The sequence below is a fragment of the Colletotrichum fioriniae genome (genome assembly GCF_027942845.1).
Source record: "Colletotrichum fioriniae strain IMI 355084 chromosome Unknown scaffold_3, whole genome shotgun sequence".
Taxonomy (NCBI): Eukaryota; Fungi; Ascomycota; class Sordariomycetes; order Glomerellales; family Glomerellaceae; genus Colletotrichum; species Colletotrichum fioriniae.
In genome coordinates, this window is record NW_027076839.1 from 2,508,135 (window position 1) to 2,526,119 (window position 17,985).

The 17,985-nt window shown below is 53.0% G+C and overlaps 4 protein-coding genes across 4 annotated transcripts; 1 reads left to right on the forward strand and 3 right to left on the reverse strand.

The window, feature by feature from the left end:
* Positions 1 to 3,445: 3,445 nt before the first annotated feature.
* Positions 3,446 to 4,669, forward strand: N0V96_003578 (uncharacterized protein; the record flags this gene model as incomplete). The annotated part of the gene is made up of 1 exon (XM_053196048.2): positions 3,446 to 4,669. The coding sequence occupies one exon, from the start codon at positions 3,446 to 3,448 to the stop codon at positions 4,667 to 4,669; it is 1,224 nt and encodes a 407-aa protein (XP_053046472.2).
* Positions 4,670 to 5,897: 1,228 nt separating this feature from the next.
* N0V96_003579 (uncharacterized protein) lies at positions 5,898 to 9,010 on the reverse strand (the record flags this gene model as incomplete). The annotated part of the gene is made up of 2 exons (XM_065756879.1): positions 5,898 to 8,855; positions 9,005 to 9,010. The coding sequence occupies 2 exons, from the start codon at positions 9,008 to 9,010 to the stop codon at positions 5,898 to 5,900; spliced, it is 2,964 nt and encodes a 987-aa protein (XP_065614646.1).
* Positions 9,011 to 12,041: 3,031 nt separating this feature from the next.
* N0V96_003580 (uncharacterized protein) lies at positions 12,042 to 13,364 on the reverse strand (the record flags this gene model as incomplete). Its single annotated transcript, XM_053196046.2, has 2 exons — positions 12,042 to 13,292; positions 13,344 to 13,364. 2 exons carry the CDS (start codon positions 13,362 to 13,364, stop codon positions 12,042 to 12,044), a joined length of 1,272 nt encoding a protein of 423 aa, XP_053046470.2.
* Positions 13,365 to 15,888: 2,524 nt separating this feature from the next.
* N0V96_003581 (uncharacterized protein) lies at positions 15,889 to 16,923 on the reverse strand (the record flags this gene model as incomplete). The annotated part of the gene is made up of 2 exons (XM_053196045.1): positions 15,889 to 16,678; positions 16,754 to 16,923. 2 exons carry the CDS (start codon positions 16,921 to 16,923, stop codon positions 15,889 to 15,891), a joined length of 960 nt encoding a protein of 319 aa, XP_053046469.1.
* Between the last annotated feature and the right edge of the window lie 1,062 nt (positions 16,924 to 17,985).

Sequence of the window (17,985 nt, forward strand, 5' to 3'; positions counted from 1 at the left end):
CGCCCACCTCTCCGATCCCTGACCCCGATATTTCTCTTCCTTCTCTTTAACATGTCCTCCAGGCTCCATGTTCCCCCGTTGCCCGCGTCGTGCGTGCACCAAGCTCATTGGGCTGGATGAGCGGGTGAGGCTCGCTGCGCGACAACGGCGGCGACACCATGGCAGTCCAGTCCAGTCATTGCAGGTCTGGGTCTTGACTCTTGAAAAGTCCCCCCTTGCCCATCCCTCTTTGGCATTAGTCCACATCAGGAATGACTGCGCTCTCATACCCCTGCACTCAGAATCGTCGACAGGGGGTAGATGGACCAATTCTGTCTTCTCCCACACCAAGGTCTTGGACTCTCTCGCTCACGAGGTGAGCATCCGAAAACGCAGGCCCTGTAAGCTGGAAAGCGGCGTAGCCAATGCGATCAGGCAGGGTTGCGCCGCACCGTGACGTATCTCTCTCCCGCGAGGGTATGCGAGGGATCTAAGTGGCCGCCACCAAGGCCCCTCGGGCGACAGAAAGCGAGGGTCGCAAAAGATGGCCGCCGATGGATCACCACTACCCAAGTCCCGTCTCCGGTTCCAAGGTTCGACATGTCCTGATTGGAGGCCGCCTATTGTCCCAAAAAAGAAAGGGAGAGACGACGTTCGGCAAAGCGCGAAAAGTCTGGAATGGACTGGACTGCTTCGCCCTTTTCGTGTTTCGACGATCTTGACTTTGGACCCAGTCAGTGCATACGGTCGAGCCGTCAGTCAGCAAACGAGCCGCGCTACCGTGCCGCGCTGTCTGTTTGCCTATCAGGCAAAGTTCTGGTGTTGAAGAATTAACTACCAGGCCCAGGTATACTACACTCATCCTTGGACCTTGTGGCTTGGCGAGGCGAAGGCAACAACTCGCCTCTTTACCTTTACCATCCCAGGTGGAAAAAAATATATATATACACCGGATGAGATGACTAAACTTGCATCGCAACGCCTCCCTTCTAATCTAGCCCCAAGCAAGACTAAGATAGTCTGGACGAATGCATTTAGTAACAGGAACAGGACGGGAACCAAGAATACTAGAGAATTGGGTGTGACATTCTGACTCTGACAACTAGAATGACTACTGCATGCTGTGATCATCTCCCAGATGGTGCCTTGCAGTAGTCTCCGCCGATTTTGGTGCTTCTCCTGTCTTGGAAGCTGCAGCGTGAGCGCTTCAGTGTTCCTACCGCTCTTCTAGAGCAAGTTGAGGGTTGCCATCTACGCACTAGATGGAAACATGTGGTTACACCTATGCGATCCTCCATATTCCCGTGCCTACTACCCTCGCCCCTTCCAAGTGAACTACGTATATCCGTTCCTACCTCAGTAGGTAGGTAGCATAGAAAGATACGTATAGACGGGACGTTTCTAGGTGCCTTACCTAAGGTACTAGGTATGCGAAAAAAGGAGCTGGTGCCAAAAGAGTACGTATCGAGAGAGGCAAGGAACCGTGCACTCGTGCTCCGTTAGCGTGTTCCGAGCACCCAATGGGACGTCGTCCCTGGACGGGAGTGGTAAGGGTACGTACTGCGTTGTCCGGTGGGTCCCTGGAGTCTAGAATCCACAACATGCACCCATGCTCCCTGCATCATCGCTCCCTGCTCCCTGTCGCCAGTCCCGGACCTCCCCTCCCACTAGCGCACCATCCTCGGTGTCACTTGTCTCTCTTCCCACCTCGTCCCAGCCATTCAATCCTCGCTATCAACGACAGCTCGAAAAACTCCTCACCAATCCCTCCCCTATAGTCTATACCACTTCGACGCTGGTCCACAGATGCACCACAGGACAACCCTCCCTCCTCCCCCCGCCTTTGGCTGTCCTTGGCTCCTCCTTAGACAAGTTTAGTCAGGGGCATCCGTCGCTCGAAAAGAGCGCAGCCCAACCCGCAACGCACCATGGCGCGCCTTGCTGCAAGGTCCCCGTCCCTCCATGTCCCACCCACATCTGCATACCAAAGTCCACCACCATCTGTCTTTCCCAGGAACATGGCATGGTCTTACCGTCCTAGCCTCTGCCGCGAGACCATGGGTCAAAGTCGACAGGCAGACGACAGCCGCAGCTCGAGCTCCAGACGGCGCCCACACCCTAACTGATCACCTATACTCCGTACCCATCTCCATCCTTTTCCTCTCAGTCACTCACACCCCCTGCCCACTCACAAGAATGTTTAGTCCGGTCTTTTTGAGCCATGTCGAAACAAGCCGAGGGGCATGTCTCCGGCCTATCATAGCCTCAAGGCCATGCCTCTCCTTCTTCAACGGCCTGCCCCTGTACCCCTCGGTCGATCCACCATGCTTCGAATCCCCTTGATCTGATGCCCATGTCTGGTCTTGACTGGCCCATTTGGCTCAACGCCTGTCTAAAAAGAACGCCATGTCTCTCCCGTCCCAAGTGGACCGATCTTGTTCAGCTACTCATCCTCCCGGTCCGACCTCCAGTCCATCCTTCTCCAGTCCTTCTGGGATTACCGCCGTTCTCTGCTGCAGCTCGTGCTTATTGCTTTTTTGCCTCTCCTTTCCCGTATCCATTCGTTTAGTCACTAAGTCACTCTCTACACACTAGGCCCGGCATATTCTGTCCGTGGGGCCCTGTCAGTCACAGTCACTAAGGTGCTCACTCGTTTTTGCCCATCATCCCTTTGGGTCTGTTTCTGGTATTATAAGACCTGGCCTTGTCCGACCTCACAATCCCATTCTCCTACTCCTCATCCTCTCGGACCATCACGTCTTCTCGCATTCTTTGGGCTTGGAAAGAACTTGTCGTTTCGACATCTTACCTTCTCTCACTTCTCATTCAACAAGGCTAGTCCTTATTCTTCTTCACAACTTCCATCAACATATCCAACTCGCCTGGTGCAAATACCATCCTTTCCGGAATCAAACGAAATCACACAAACGAACTATCGAAACTTCGAGACCCATCGACAGCTATCCGATTCTCAACCTTCACTCCAACACTTTTTTTGTTGAAACATCCCGCAACGTCAAAGCTTCCTAGCAAGACAAAGCGAGAAGACATTGTAAGTTACCTGGAATGTTACGAAGATCCTCCTCAAAGGAACGGCACGCAGCCTTGGCCGTCCTTGGCCCGACTCGATGCCTTTGTGCGACATCGCGGCCCGCGCCGTATCACAAACAATGTCATTCTTCGAAGGAACCCAGTCCCGTCACACCGGGACTTTCACGGCCGTGGCTGTGGCTGGTTGCTTCGAGTCGGGCCTGTTGGGAAACAGATGCGCTGTCGAAGATGCTGGATCTTGTGTAATGGCTTAGGTTGAGTTGAACTAACATGCTTTATAAAGGTACTCATTCTTCGGAAATCACAACTTCTTTCCAACTCAACTCACAGTCACAACGACAACCACACGATACCAAGATTCTTACGTCTGGAACGTTTTAGATTCTTAACTTCACGACTCAAAACATCACTCAACATGTACGCCAACGCAATCGTCGCCTTCGGCCTGGCCACCCTCGCCAGTGCCCACATGAAGATGAGCTCGCCCGTCCCCTACGACGCCGCCAACCTCAACAACAGCCCCCTGGATGCCAGCGGCAGTGACTTCCCTTGCAAGGCTAGCAGCTACAACGCTGCCGGTGCCTCCAACGTCTACGCTCAGGGCGCCACCGGCGAGCTCGCCTTCATCGGTTCTGCCGTCCACGGCGGTGGATCTTGCCAGGTCTCCATCACCTACGACGCTAAGCCCGACAAGAACAGCGTCTGGAAGGTTATCAAGTCCATCGAGGGAGGCTGCCCGGCCAAGAACACTGCCGGCAACCTCGGTGACAACGCCAACCAGCAGGGCAAGGACACCTACGATTTTACCATTCCGAAGGATATCCCCGCCGGTAACGGTACCATCGCTTGGACATGGTTCAACAAGGTCGGAAACCGCGAGATGTACATGAACTGCGGACCCGTCACCATTACCGGAGACGCTGGCTCTCAGACTGCCTACGAGGCCCTTCCCGACATGCTTGTTGCCAACATCAACGACTGCAAGGTCACTGACAGCACCGACCTCAAGTTCCCCAACCCTGGCGACTCTGTTGACATCTTTGCTTCTGGCGAACTCACCTCGCTCCCCGATACCCCGGCCTGCAACGCGCTCAAGGCTGGTGGTGGTTCCGGCGGCGGCTCTACCGGCTCTCCCGCTCCCAGCTCTACTGCTGGTAACGGAGGTGCAGCGCCCACCTCTGCTCCCACCTCCGCCCCGGCTTCTTCCAAGCCCTCCGCTTCCAAGCCCACCGGCAATGCCTCCCTTCCCGGCGGTGTTTTCATTACCGTTCCCGCCAACGGTGGCGCCTCGGCCACTCCTACTGCCTCTGCCTCCGCTACTAAGGCACCTGCAGTTACTCCCAGTGCCGCCCCTTCTGCCGCTCCCTCCGCCGCTCCCTCGTCTGGTACCGGAAGCGGCAACGGCACCACCGCCGGTGCTCAGACTGTCGGTGCCGCCTGCACTGATGAGGGCGCCTGGAACTGCGTCGGAGGCAGCTCCTTCCAGCGCTGCGCCAGCGGCACCTGGTCATCTGTCCAGGCCCTTGCTGGCGGCACCTCTTGCACTGCCGGAATCAGCTCCGAGCTGAGCATGGTCGTCACCCGCAACGGCCGCAAGCGTGCTCTCCGCCAGCGCTCCCTTCGCTTCCGTTCCGCCTAAGCTGGTCGATGGCGGACTCTTTTAACGAACGGTTTAGCATTTACGGGATATGATACCTCGGGAGCACACTGGTCGAGTCATGATCAACATACAGGATACGACATATTCAGATCTACGGCGTTTTGTTTTTTCTTCTCCTTGAACATTTACAACCATTTTTGTATATATCACTGTACACTTTTTCGCATGCCCACATCAGGGGCACATGTTTAGATCACTCTTGGTCAATAGGGGGAAAAAAGTGAGAGATCATCAATAGCATAAACATTTGCTCATCAATTTCTTTCCGAATTCTGATTCCATGTGACTTGAAACCATTAGTCGAGCCGCCTACATGCCTGAAAGCTCACTCAGCTCCCAGGTAACTACAATGCGCTCACATATTGCAAAGCTTCAGACCTCATCTTCTCATCCTCAGTCAAAGCGCAAATGTGCGCCTAGCCACTCAAAAATCAGAGCTCGACAATCCGATGTGGCCACTCTAACACGCACCGCGGGGAAGGCCCTTGAATGTGGTCGGTGACCTCGTGGGGTTTGAGGTGAGGGGGGTTGCTTTACGGACAAGGCAGGGAGCTTGACATAACTATAACCTTACCAACACAGCAGAGAAAAAAAAAAGTTCCATGTTTAACAAGCACACGCCAACTTCACAACAGCCCCCCCAAATACCGCGTTTGATGTTTGAGAGTTTTGGCGTGGGGCCTCTTCGAATGGGAGCTGTTCCCTGTCGAGCTGAGCGATACTGACACATGCCACTTCAGACGGGAGGGTGCGCATGGGCCGAGATCGACACCGAGGGATTGAAAAATTGGGTGTGCGGATGAAAGTTTGCAGACGGGGACGATTACATGGACACTCCCGCTCGCACTAGATGAACTGTAATTCTTCTCGTCTCTTTATATTTTGTTTGACATTTGTATCGATTTCAGCCCTGAGCTTGATGCGAGATTCGTGGACTGCGTTTGTGATATGCATATTCCCTGGGTATAATTCTTTTCTCCATCAATGATAGCTCGTCGGTCTCGTGTCTCTGGTGATACTCTCTCTCGCCGCATTTTCAACAGTGGTGAGACAATGTCAAGAAACCATAACCGTTCTCGATACGAGCCGCGAAGAAAAGAAGAGAGAGAAAAAAAACGCCTTGTCGCCTTCAATTCATTCGATGTTCCGTGTCGTGATTTCTCATCCCATCCGCAAAAAACGCCTTGTCAACCGCCCCCCCCCCCTCTTATAACCAGGTATCCCCACCTTTCTCGGCCCTCCTGCCCATCACGCGACTCAGCAATCCTTTCCTGGGTTCCGTATCCCCCTTTCTCAGCGAAGAAAGCTTAACCGGTACCACGAACGGGTCGAGTTCGATGCCCACGTTCGCCCGCCCGTCGTCGCCAACATACCGTCCGAAACTGAACGTCGCGCCCTCTAGGCTCTCGGGCCCGTCGTACTCGCGTACCACCCTGCTCGGCGCGACGTAGGCGAGGATCGATCCGATGGTCGTCGGCATGCGGGGGAGGAAGTGCTTGATGGAGAAGCTGTAGAGCGCGGCGGCGACGAGAATGTTGATGCCGAGCACCACCAGGCTGATGACGAGCGCGGTGACGTCCATGAAGATGCGCGTCTCGGTTCTGCGCTGGACGCCCCCCTTGATCGTCACGGGCTCCGGGTACTCGAGGAAGAGGAATGACGGGTTCAGGCCCAGCATGAGGACGTAGAGCTGTCGGTAAATCCGTTCGACGGTCGGGGCGAGGGCTGTCGCGTTCGGGAAGACGGTCGGGTCGAGGACGTGGCTGTCCGGGTCGGAGATCTTGATCAGGTAATTAAACCAGTCCAGGGACAGGCTGTCGTTGTGCCATCGCAACCCGTCCTTGAAGAAAATTTTGTTCAGCAGGATCGCGACCGCATCGGTGTGGTTGGTAGACATGGGGTAATCGAGAGTCGGCGACGGCTCGGATGCTAGAACGGAGTGGAAGACGCGACCGTCGCGGTCTACGGTGACGTCGAACATTGCTGTCGTGAAGGTCGGTTCGCAAACGACAAAAGTAGATTCCATCTTCCCATCCTTTTTGTTCGTGATATTCGGGGCCCTTGCCCAGCCCATGCTGAACGCAACGTTGCAAGGGACCAGATTATTGCTGTCGCCAAACATCCTAACCTCCTCAGCTGCACATTCCCCCTTCTGTGGTAAGTGCTGGGTGGCGTTAAAATCGAACGAGTAAGCCTGGTGAGTGGCGGTACAGTTGGGAACAGCTTCACCGTTACGGGTGTAGGTGTAGTTGATTACGGGAGCTTTGACTGTCGATTCGAAGGTACCGATGGAGGAGCACGACGGGTTCAAGCCGAATCCTCTGGTTCGCGCCGTATAGCTGTCGCTCGTACCCTCCACCCCGGGTCCAAGGGTAAACGGCTGGAAAAAGTAGTCATGGGTAATCCAAGCGGGAAGAGGTGTACCTTGGGAGATGTTGTTCATCGTCGTGTAGAAAGGCACTCCATAAGCCGCCACACTGCTAGCAAATAACTGCCTGGCTTGGTCGGAGTAGATTGCTGTGCCATTCAACTGTGGCATGAGGCTCTGCTGAAACTCTTGCGGACTTTGGATTACTATCGGAAACTCGTTGAAGAGACCACCCAGGCCGACGGCGAGCAGATTCGAAAGCAGAGCCAAGACACATATCGCCATGAGCATGAAATGACCAGACTTTGCTGCGCGCCACAGTGCCAGTTGAGGAGGCACAGACGTATATCTTGCGTTGATGGATCCGCCGGCAGTCTTTCGACCCGTCCATAGATCTCGGAACGGCTGAATGATGCAAAGCAGTCGGTTGACGAGCACCCAAAAAGGCTCGAGAAGCGTGGCAAAAATCGTCGGGACATAATTTTCCAAGATTTGTAGAACCTCGAAGTTTGTCGTCGGTCGAATGAGCCCTGCTCTAGAGTTAGATAATTTCCCATAAGGGGAGGCGACAAGCGGACCTCGGTTCCTTTTCTCCTCGAACTTCAGATAAACGAGCGCAACAACAGCGCTGATCATAGCTACTATCACTGCGAAACCGATTCCGCGCCTCAGAGCCAAAGGCTTCACTGGTGAGTAATGACCAACCGAGAAGGGGTTGTCGGGCTGGGAGAGACTAATGCGCTGGCCATCGGCGGGATCATCTCTGACGTCGACAACCTTGATAACCATCTGTCTCGTACGACTCTGACAACCGCAGAACAGCTTGAATCTCTGATCTTTAAAGGCCTCTTTGAGAGTGTCTTCGGATACAGCTCCCTTCCCAGCGAATCGATCAAGAAGAACTGTACTGTTCTGGCAGAGGCTGATGAGTGATCCAAGTGAAGCCGGGTCCATGGTCAACCTGCTCGCAGCTCGGAAGCCATGCCACCAAAGGAGGATGGTGAAAATTCCAACGAGAACTAGGAAGCCTTCGACGATGGCAGAAAATAAGCGGCTAACGATGATGCCATGAAGCACATAATCGACCCTTCCCTCACTCGTGACTGTACTGGTACTATTGGCTAAAACTCGTCGCAGTGCAAGAGAAAACAGCATCTTGTGTGTCGTGTTGTAAGCATCCCCCATGACAGTCTCGTTTTCGAATGCATCCAATTGTGTCCTGTTTTGAGCTGCGATGGCAAACCCTACCATCGGTGGCATGGGCCAGATGATGCCCAAGTCCTGGACCTGCTGATAATGCTCGAGTAGGATGCCTTGAAAGGGATACTCACGCCTTGTTGTGCTTTCTACGGAGGAGACTCCGACTCCCAAAAGATGCTCGAAAGCAGTGTAGTTGAATTCCGTCTCTGGTAGGCGTTCGCGGGGGCCAGTGGGTACCAAGGAATTCTCCATAGGCGCCTGGTCGGTTGAAGAGACAGTGACGTTGACCTGCTGTTTGAAATAGCTAGTTTCGCAGAAAGCCGATGCTATCTTGATCTCTTGCGTGGTTACATTCCAGTGCGACCACATGGATAGGAATTGGTGACCGGCCGCGCTTGGAGGGCAGGTATCATCCCTCGCCAGGTAGTAGTCAGCCCACGCACTATTCTGGTAGCCGACATAGAGCATCTTGTACGGCCTTACGCCAGTAGTAGAGCCGTACACGTCGATGTCGCTGGCATTGCAGCCTCGGCCGTTGATAAAATCGTAGGTCCTTTTTTGCGGGGAGCCATGATGGGAGATCTCGCCTGGCCAGCACTCTAGTTGAGTCCAAAATTTTGTTGTGCTACCTGTCCAGTTGGTCGTAGGTGTATGCTCCCGCTCTGTGTTAGCTGTGAATGGTAGGAGGGTGTAATCTGGTGTTGTGAACGGTGGCAGAGATTGGTTCAACCAAGTGATTGCATAACCTTCATTTAGGATAGACTGATCCAGAATCGGTGGTTGATCTGAAGACGGAATTGTTTCCTGGGACGCCGTGGTGTTCATCAATTTCTGAATATTCACAGGCCCTGTTCCGAGTATTGCGCTTTGCAAGGGGGTAATGAGCCAAAAGATGATAACCATCACCGTTCCACCGTAGAAGACCGGCCAATGTCTATCTTATGTGAGTGACAGGCATGGAAGTGATCGGATTATGTCTGACCGTCTTTTGGCAGCCTTCAAGGGGACGAAAGCAATGAAGTCGTACGGATAATCGAGAAATATTGAGTGGTCGGCACTGGCACCCTCTGGCTTAGACATCTCCAGCCAGGGCTGCATGCGCTTCACGTCGAGATCGATCCAACTCCACAGCAGACTGTAGATGACGGCAATGATTGTAGGTAAAAACAAGTAACAGAAGTTTGCTAACGGCGGTATATCGTCTGCGGATTCGGAGAGTGCGAGCCCTCCTTTGGCTTGGCTTTGCTGTGCTAGTATCTCGATTATGGCCGCAAGGAGGAAGGATGTAAAGGCGAAGGAGAAAAGCACAGGAGCACAGAGAGTCAATGGCTTCCAACCGTGCCTGTGGACTGTTGGAGACGTTAGCTTATTGCGTTCGACTCTTGGTTCGGCTTCGTATTCGGTTGACCTGTATCAAGATTGCATTCGCTGTCTCGTGACTTATGAAACAGGAAGGGCAACGAAGCCTTTCGACTCTGTTTCTCGGGTGAGCCATCTTGGCGTTCTAGAAGCCGACTTTCATGAACTTCGGGTCCTTTGATGCCCATGGCCTCGATGGACAATGGTCGAAGACTGTAAAAGATTGGAATGTAAGGACCATCAACTGTTCTCGGTTGACTTGAATAAAGCCCAGTCGATTAGAACTTCAATGAAAGACTCAAGAACCCTTGAGAGAAAGGAAACTAAAGAAGAAAACTCTCCAAAACCAGCTCCAGCAACAAAGGAAACAAGACGAGGAAAGAGACGATGAAGAGAGAGATGAAAGGAACTCAGGTCAGACAACCTCTGTTCCTGGGAGACGCACAACCTTAAGGGAACGAGACTGACAGACTGAACCCGACAGTTTGGGTCGCCGAAACAGACTAAGAGGTTAACTTGCTACCAACAGCATAATCCTCAGCGCGGCAACGAGCGGATGCGCATGATTTTGAGCCGTTTCTAGACTCGAATACCACATCGCGCCAACAGGACGTGATGGCGTCCAGGGATCGTGCACCAACTCGGTGCTCGACGTGGGCCCTCGGCCATGGGTGTTGAGGAATAAGAGATGATGGCTAAGCGCTGGAGAGATGATCGAGGGGCCGCGGCCCTGCGGGGGCTAGACCAGGGCCTAGAATGCCTTGCCACTGCTGAACCTCTTGCAAAGTCATTATGTTGGTGACCAGACTCTGAAAGTCTCTTCTCTCAGTGATTCTAGTCTGCCTTTCCAATTCCTTCGTATCACATACGCCGTGAGTTGACAAAGTGTTGACAACAATGGAGAGTGTGAGCTGGATGAAGAAGGGGAGGAGGTTGACAGGGGTATGACATTCTGTATGTAGTGATAAATTGGGTTGCAATGAACCATTAGGATTAAGCGCCGGGCGCCAGTCTCTTATTGGAGCGCTGAGAATAGGTGTGGGTTGGCGGTCCATCATAGCAACCCCACTCCTCCGAACGAGTTATGCAATTGTGCAAGGTCAACACAGTCCTTCTCTCGGTTACGTCATCGGCTTGTGTAATGAATCAAGTGAATGTGGGCTCGGCTTATTGAAGACAGACCAGCCATTGTGGTAGGGTGAGGTCAGTCGTTGTATCGGGGTTTTCTGGAACGCCGGCGTCTTCTAGCGTAGATGACGGGAGACGGAGTATTGGCCCCAAATATTCCGGATGTTGTCCCGTAGATGGGGCCGGCCCGTAGGTCGTCACAAACTCCCACAAAGCTTAACACATAGTGCTTTCCATCCGGTGATGCCAATTACCCGGACAGGATAGTCTACGGGCTTTCAAATTTAGTATCGAGCATCTTCGAAACTCCGTTGTAAGTCTTTTTACCCCCTCACACCTCAATTTCGAATGGCGGAGATAGCGTGGATTGATATTACTTGAGGATCATCATACATTGACCTTTGAAGAATAGATTTCCCGACGTTCCGACCTCATTTCAATCGCTAGTCATTGTCTTCTTGTATCACAGGCAGAAACGATTGATACGAGTAGCCTCGTCATTCCAGCACTCTCCTCTCCCACCACATTCTACTTTTCCAAATACGGTAAGAAGCCGTCTTCTAAATAATTTACGCCTAAAGGCCATCCAGAGGAGATATTAAATCCCGAAAGAGACTGGAGGATACTTAGATAACCCCCTAGTGACTTTTAAGAAGCTCATCTGCTTCATACATAACGCTAGAAAGCAACGTAGGTTCGCCAATGTTGCGGTGCTGAGGTAAGATAAGACGCGCAGTAGCTATATAGTTGGTACCATAGCATTTAACCTACGAGAAGATTAGACAGAGATACAAATGTTGTCATTCATGTGCTAGGTAATAACAGTATTGCAGTTATCTAAGGTAAGTGAGATACTGGCAACATGATCTCGAGGGACCAAGGCCGAGGGACATCTGGGGCGTTACAGCTTGTATCAGTTGAACAAAAATGTAGACGATGATTAGAATGCATTTCACATTGTCTTGATTAACCCATCATCGGTGCGGCTCCATCTAACACAAGTAGTCTGCCTACAAGAGGTCCTTCACCCTTGGAGCTTGCACGCGACGTGGAGAAACCGGTAGTCAAAGAGACGGGAATGTACCCAGCCCTTGGCCTAATTTCCCTGGTCTAAGCTGTATAAGCAGCATGTTGCTCAACTCTAGGGTTGTGAGCTTGTTCCCGAAGACGTACAACTTGAGAAATTGCGGCACGCTTGATGATTGGTTTGGCAAACCTACATAATGTCTCTTCACTCAGTGTCTAGAAAGAAACTTCCACTGAGTCAAATAGTTGGCTCCTGACCAACCCCCCTTACTACTGACCATCCAACTTTTTATAATGCTGTGTGAAATCATACCTCACCTCAAAGCTCCCCATCATCAACTCCTTCATGAACCCCGGATCCTTCTCAGCCCGCACACACATCTGCATAAACTCATCCCTCCTCAACCTCGTCCCGGGATCCGCATCCGATACCCTCCTGAAATTCTCCTGCGATATCGGGTCGATAATCGTCTTCCACTTCTCTCGCCTCTTCTCGCTATACATATCCAGTATCCCCTCGTCCGCCACCCCATCCCAGATGCCCGCAAGACAGTCAGACAGCCCACCGACATCGACGAACCCGCCCGTGATCCCCAGCCCACCCCAGGGGTTACACAAGTGCGCCGCGTCAGCCGCCAACATGAATCGGCCCACGCGGAACCGCGGCGCGCACCGTTGGTGCATCTTGTACGGCGCGAAATTGACCACTTGATACTCGTCGGGCCCCGGGTGGCCCGGCAGCATCGTCCTAAATTTTTGCTGCTGGCGCGCTTGGAGCTCCTCGTGTGAGAGGTTCGGCTCCTCGCCGTAGGTCACGCGGTACAGGCCGTCGCTGGTGATCTTGGCCGCCATGAAGAAGTGGTCTGGGTGGATGATGAAGTTTGCGTCGTCGAAGCCGAATTTCCCCGCAAAGTCGTAGTACGTGTTCGTCGCGACGATTTGCTGGTCCCACGTCCAGCCGGGGTACTCGTCTCCGAAGAGACCCTTGCGGATGGCGCTGTTGGCGCCGTCGCAGCCGATAATGTAATCGGCCTCGATCCGCTTCTTCTCCATCTTCTCCTTCTTCTCCTTGTCCTCCCCGGACCCTGGCGTCTCGACGTCGACCCAGGCGCGAGCCTCATCCTGTCCGAGACCGACGACGCGGTGTTCCCAGCTGAGGGTCCCGTTGTACTTTTCCAAAAACTCGTCGAGCATGAGCTGGTCGAGCTCTTGTAGGACGAGGCACGTGGTCCTCAGATCCTCGCCGTCGACGTCGCGGAGCACGCCCGCATCGAACCCGGTGATGACGCCGTGGTCGTCGAGACGGCGCCATACAAACTTGTTCAGCGTCATGCCGCGGCGGCGGACCTCCTCCAGGATTCCTGCTCGCTTGAGATCGGGGATGGCGGCGGGACCGTAGTGGGCGGCGCGCGGTTGCTGGTCGAGGTGGTCCTGGGCCTCGAGGATGTGGACGGGAATGCCGTGCTTGGACAGCAGTAGGGCGAGGAGGAGACCAGAGGGGCCAGCCCCGACGATCACGACCTGTTCACTATGTTAGGAGACCGTCATATCAGGAAAGGCTGGGTAATTTACCTTGTTGAACGGGCGACTCATCTTTAGCTCTAACTCTGTGTAATCAACAGTTGTAAATCTGCTCTGGAGTGAACAAGAAGTTGAAGGTCGTCGTATGGACCCTGATTGTTATGGGAACCGAATCAACCCCGCAACGGGATCGCATCGAGCCGGACATATTGCCAGTGATCCGTTGATGCAACGGTACTTTCCCCCATCGCCGGGGTGTCATTCCGAAGAATGTTGACTTCTCTGCTCCATTTTGCGGGCAGACTTTGACCCCGCAGACGTCACCACGCGGGCGACCGAACTGCCAGACGGAGCTGGATGAGGGGCACGCGCGGGGTTGATATTCGGCAGATCATTTTTAGATCAATTATCCCCACGTAGTAAGGTATGGAATCAATCTAGATCGGATGGGGTTCCTCTTTAGCCTTTTGCGTTAAACCTGAAAATCGTACATATGTCTGCGCCTATTTGGGGGATTACTATACAAAGTCTCATGTTATAGGTTTCTGATGAATAATAAACGACCTTGCTTGCGTGAGGGTTGTGTACTCATGTATCTCGACATCCCGTCGGGCGGGACATGATCCTAGTCGGCTATAAGAACCTTGGCTGCAAAGGAGGCCAAGTTTCGGTCAGTTCAAGAGAGTAAAGCGACGCTTTTTGGACAAACCGTGGCTGCAATGACCTAATTGCATGATTGTTAGCCGAGATAATGTCGTTAGTATAATTCCGATGCGGGTGCACGTATCACGGAGCTCCGGCTGCAGTCCGACGCTCTGCTAGGGCCGACCGGCCCCACATTGGCATAGAGCAGCGGTTCCAGTCCCGGTAAGAGGTATCCACCCTTTTGGGACATCATTGGCTCTTGATCACAATAGTAGAGTGAGGGATACTTCAAAACTTGAAAACTAGGTGCCGTTATTCCTAAGAAATGCGTGCCCTGAAGATCAACTACGTAGCAGTCATAGACCGCCGGTTGTGGAAATAGTAACTGAGATCTGTGAACTTACAAAAGTAAAACGCATCACATCAAAGATCAAACAACGTTGTGAACAGCGTCTGCAACATCCTAAACCTTCAGGAAATTATAGAATGTGGTGCCCCGGCCACATATGCTCGCTGATTCTCTCACTTTATATTGTTACCATTTATTGCTGACAATTTGCGGTAATCTACCGTAGTCAACGAGATCGTTGTACAGGCTTTATCGTGGGCTTCAAACATGAGTGGTCACAGTTACCTGAGAACCTTATGCCGAAATACTATCAGTCAATCGCTATCTCGTGCTTCGGTCTTGATGACTATCTAATGGAAAATGTCTCAATGCTTTCCCCTTGGCTATCATCAAGCTGATTTGAGTCCATAACAAAGCTGAAAGGCGGGGCGGGTTGCACTTGAGATTAAGACTAAGATTCCGCATAAACCAAGGCAACGACTTACTCGATGCCTCCCACCCACTTCAACAGCGCATTAGAAACCAAAAGGGTTCCGCAGTCAGCACAGGTAAACGTAAGTATGTCCCGACCCGAGAAACAACCACCACCGTGTCTCGGATCAGACTGACTCGAAAGAAGGTTTGACGCCGAGTCGACTGTGGAGGGTAAGTAGACACCGACTTTGTGCCGACTCGTCGTCTTCGGCTCGGCTATCCATGCCTTTCTTTCCATCTACCCCTACCTAACCCACCTAGAAACCTAATCTCATCTTCATGGTCACCCATCCCCCAACTTGAGCCGCCGCGGCTCTTCTCGCCGCTCAGCTGATCACCTCACACCTCACCCCCAAAATTGGAACCTTGTTATGAATTGGCAGCCTCTGCGGCTGGTGAAAGATAGCTTTTGATTGCGCGCTGGTCTCAGTTGTATCGCTTCCCTTGTTACTCAACACATTCTTCCCAGCTCCTCTACTTCTCCCTGTTCTCTCAGTAGACTCAACTTTTGGCGCACGGAGGAAGGGGGAAGATGCTATGTGTTGAACATGTTTCAAAAATCGTGCTTTATTCTGCTGGTATCATAGAATTCTTCCGCTTGCCCGGGGCACGATTTTTCCTAGCCCTTTTCGCCCTTCCTAATGTTTGTTCCCAAGTCTATTCCGAGACTGAGGGATTTGATGCGACAAATGAAAAAGTAATGTAACAAAAGACTCTTTTGAGGAGATGAGATGAGAAAAGAAAAATGAGTTACCAGTTAAACAATACATAAAAGTCTTGGTGAGACTCCTGAAACCCTCGTTGGGAATATATATAATATGACCATCATATATACAGGCTATCTATTCAGCCAGAGAAGTGAAATGTTTTCGATCGGATAGTGAGGTTGGAGGGAGCGAAGAGTCAGAAAGAGAAAAAAAAAAAAAGAGGTCGACATTTTCGAAAAACTGGCTGATTTGACTCTTGACTATCCAACTTCCGATGTCGTAAAGCGAAGGCATCATGCGCTTTATTCCCCCAATTTTTGCTTTGTTTTTGACCTTCGGGATTAATCAACGCACACCCGTCACGTCCTTTCAGCCCAACCCATAACTGGGCGGCCGCAAACCCCGTACTCTCGGAGCGCGCTTACGAGATGGTAAGCACCATGGGACCGGCCACAATGATGTCATCGGTGAGCGTGCCAGCCATTGGGGCGTTGTTGGTGAGGGAGAGGTAGACGACTCCGCTGAGACCCTGGGGAACAACGCAGCCGGTCTGGGGGTTGAAGGGGGTGAAGGCAGTTCCACCAGGCTGGATGCCACCCGTGGTGAACGCGCAAGCCTTGGCCTGGGGTGCGGCGTCGGACTGGAGCATGATCGGGGCACCGACGGCGACGGCCTTGGGGTCGGCGGGAGCGGTCATGGTCAGCTTGGGGAAGGGCTGCAGAGCCAGGTTGGAGCCCTGGGGGCAGGAGACGATGAAGGGTGCGGCCAGAGAGAAGACGGCACGAACGCCAAGGGGGGCATCGAAGGCCTGAGGAATGGCAATCTGCTTAGAGGCGGCGCGGATGAAGGTCTGGTGGCGAGCCTCGATGGTGAGGATAGAGCCAGCAGCGCCGAGGATGGCCTTGTCTTTGACGAGGGGAGCGGCGCCAAGGTAGGCAGAAACACCGACGTTCTCGAGTACACCAGCGGTTGCGACCATGCCAGCAGCGTTCGTGAAGCCGAAGTTGTACTGGCAAGGCTGGACGGGCTGAGTGCCGGCCTGGGCAATAGCGGATTGCAGGAAAGAGACGTGAGACAGTTCAGTAGCACCGACTTGTTGCAGGTCGTTGACTTGCTCGTTGGACAGACCGAGAGCCTGGAAGTCTTGTGCGGGGAACTTTTGGAAGCCTTGCTGGTAGAAGGTTCCCTCGAGCCATTCCAAAGTAAGAGCGCTGTGAAGTCCGTGTTAGTCCCGATGCCCGACATTCTCTTGTCCCATGACAAGTCGCTTCCGAGTCCCCACTCACAATTGCAGGATATCAATATCCGTCAATCCAGCAGCCCCGGCTCCAGCCTGTTGCCTCTTGGCGAGATCGTAGATCTTCATCTGGTCGGCGTTCAACTTGGGGCCGAGAGGGGCGGCGGTGGCCACTGCGGCCAGGCAGGCGACGAGAACGGACTTCATTGTGGAAGGCATTGTTGATTAAGGTAGGTTGTGTGAATTCAGCTTTGCTCGCCCTAGACTTTCTTTTCCTTTTCGATCGGCTGTTCTCCCGGGACAGAAATTCGGATATAAGATTGTTGTCGATCGGTGCCACCTGGGACGGTCGATGAAGCGAAAGATTAGAAAGAGGTATTAAGAATGTCGTCCGAGGGAGTGACAGGGTCGTAGTAGGTCTCGAAGGGAAAGGAAAGTGTAAGCAAAACCGGTGGACCAGGAAAGCAGACCAGCGCTTTTGGAAGTTTGAAGAAATTGACACACAGTGAACGGGATGAAGAGGAAAGAAGAGAAGGGGCGGGAATACAGTAATGAAGGTGGGAAACAAGCGAGCAATAAAGAAGGTTCACTTTAGCCTCAGTAAGGTAGGTATCTTGCCGCTCTCCCATGGCGTAAGGTATCTCGCCGCCCACACACGCATGGCCTTTCTCATGTTCTGCTACTCGGGAGGGGTCGGATCGACTTGGGTCCTTGCTGGGGATTGTCTGCGGCTAGCTTTCTTTCCGTCGTCGGTTCACACGGGAGCCCACAATGCGGGTAACAAGATTACGCTCGACCACAAAGCTTCAGACCCGGCAGGGGTACAGGGTACAGTAAGCAGGAGTTTGCATCTTATCCGTACTGGGGGAGGAGTCCAGGGCAAGCCGCAAGCCGCAAGCCGCAACAACTGCAGCGCTTGCCTGGGAGAGCGTGTGTGTGCGCGCACGCGGTGCGTATCATGGAAGACGGGAAGGGGGATCTAGCGGGCGAGCCAAGTCAAGAGGTGGATGGTACCCCTTGCCAATGGCGTCAAGGGGGGTGCATGGTTGGAGAGGATGGTGAAAAGTTCAGATGGCAGCGAGGCTTGCCTCGTCCTTCGGAAAGCCTCAGGTACCTTGCGAAGCAGGAAATTGAGTGAGTGGGAAGGAGAGTGTGAGTGTGAGTATTCCATAAGGTAAGGTACCTTAAGGTAGGTAGACGAAGCAGAGGCGAGAACAAGCAGCATGGGCACTGGTGGGCAGGTGCAGCAGTAAGGACTACGGAGTACTCTCTGCATGTTTC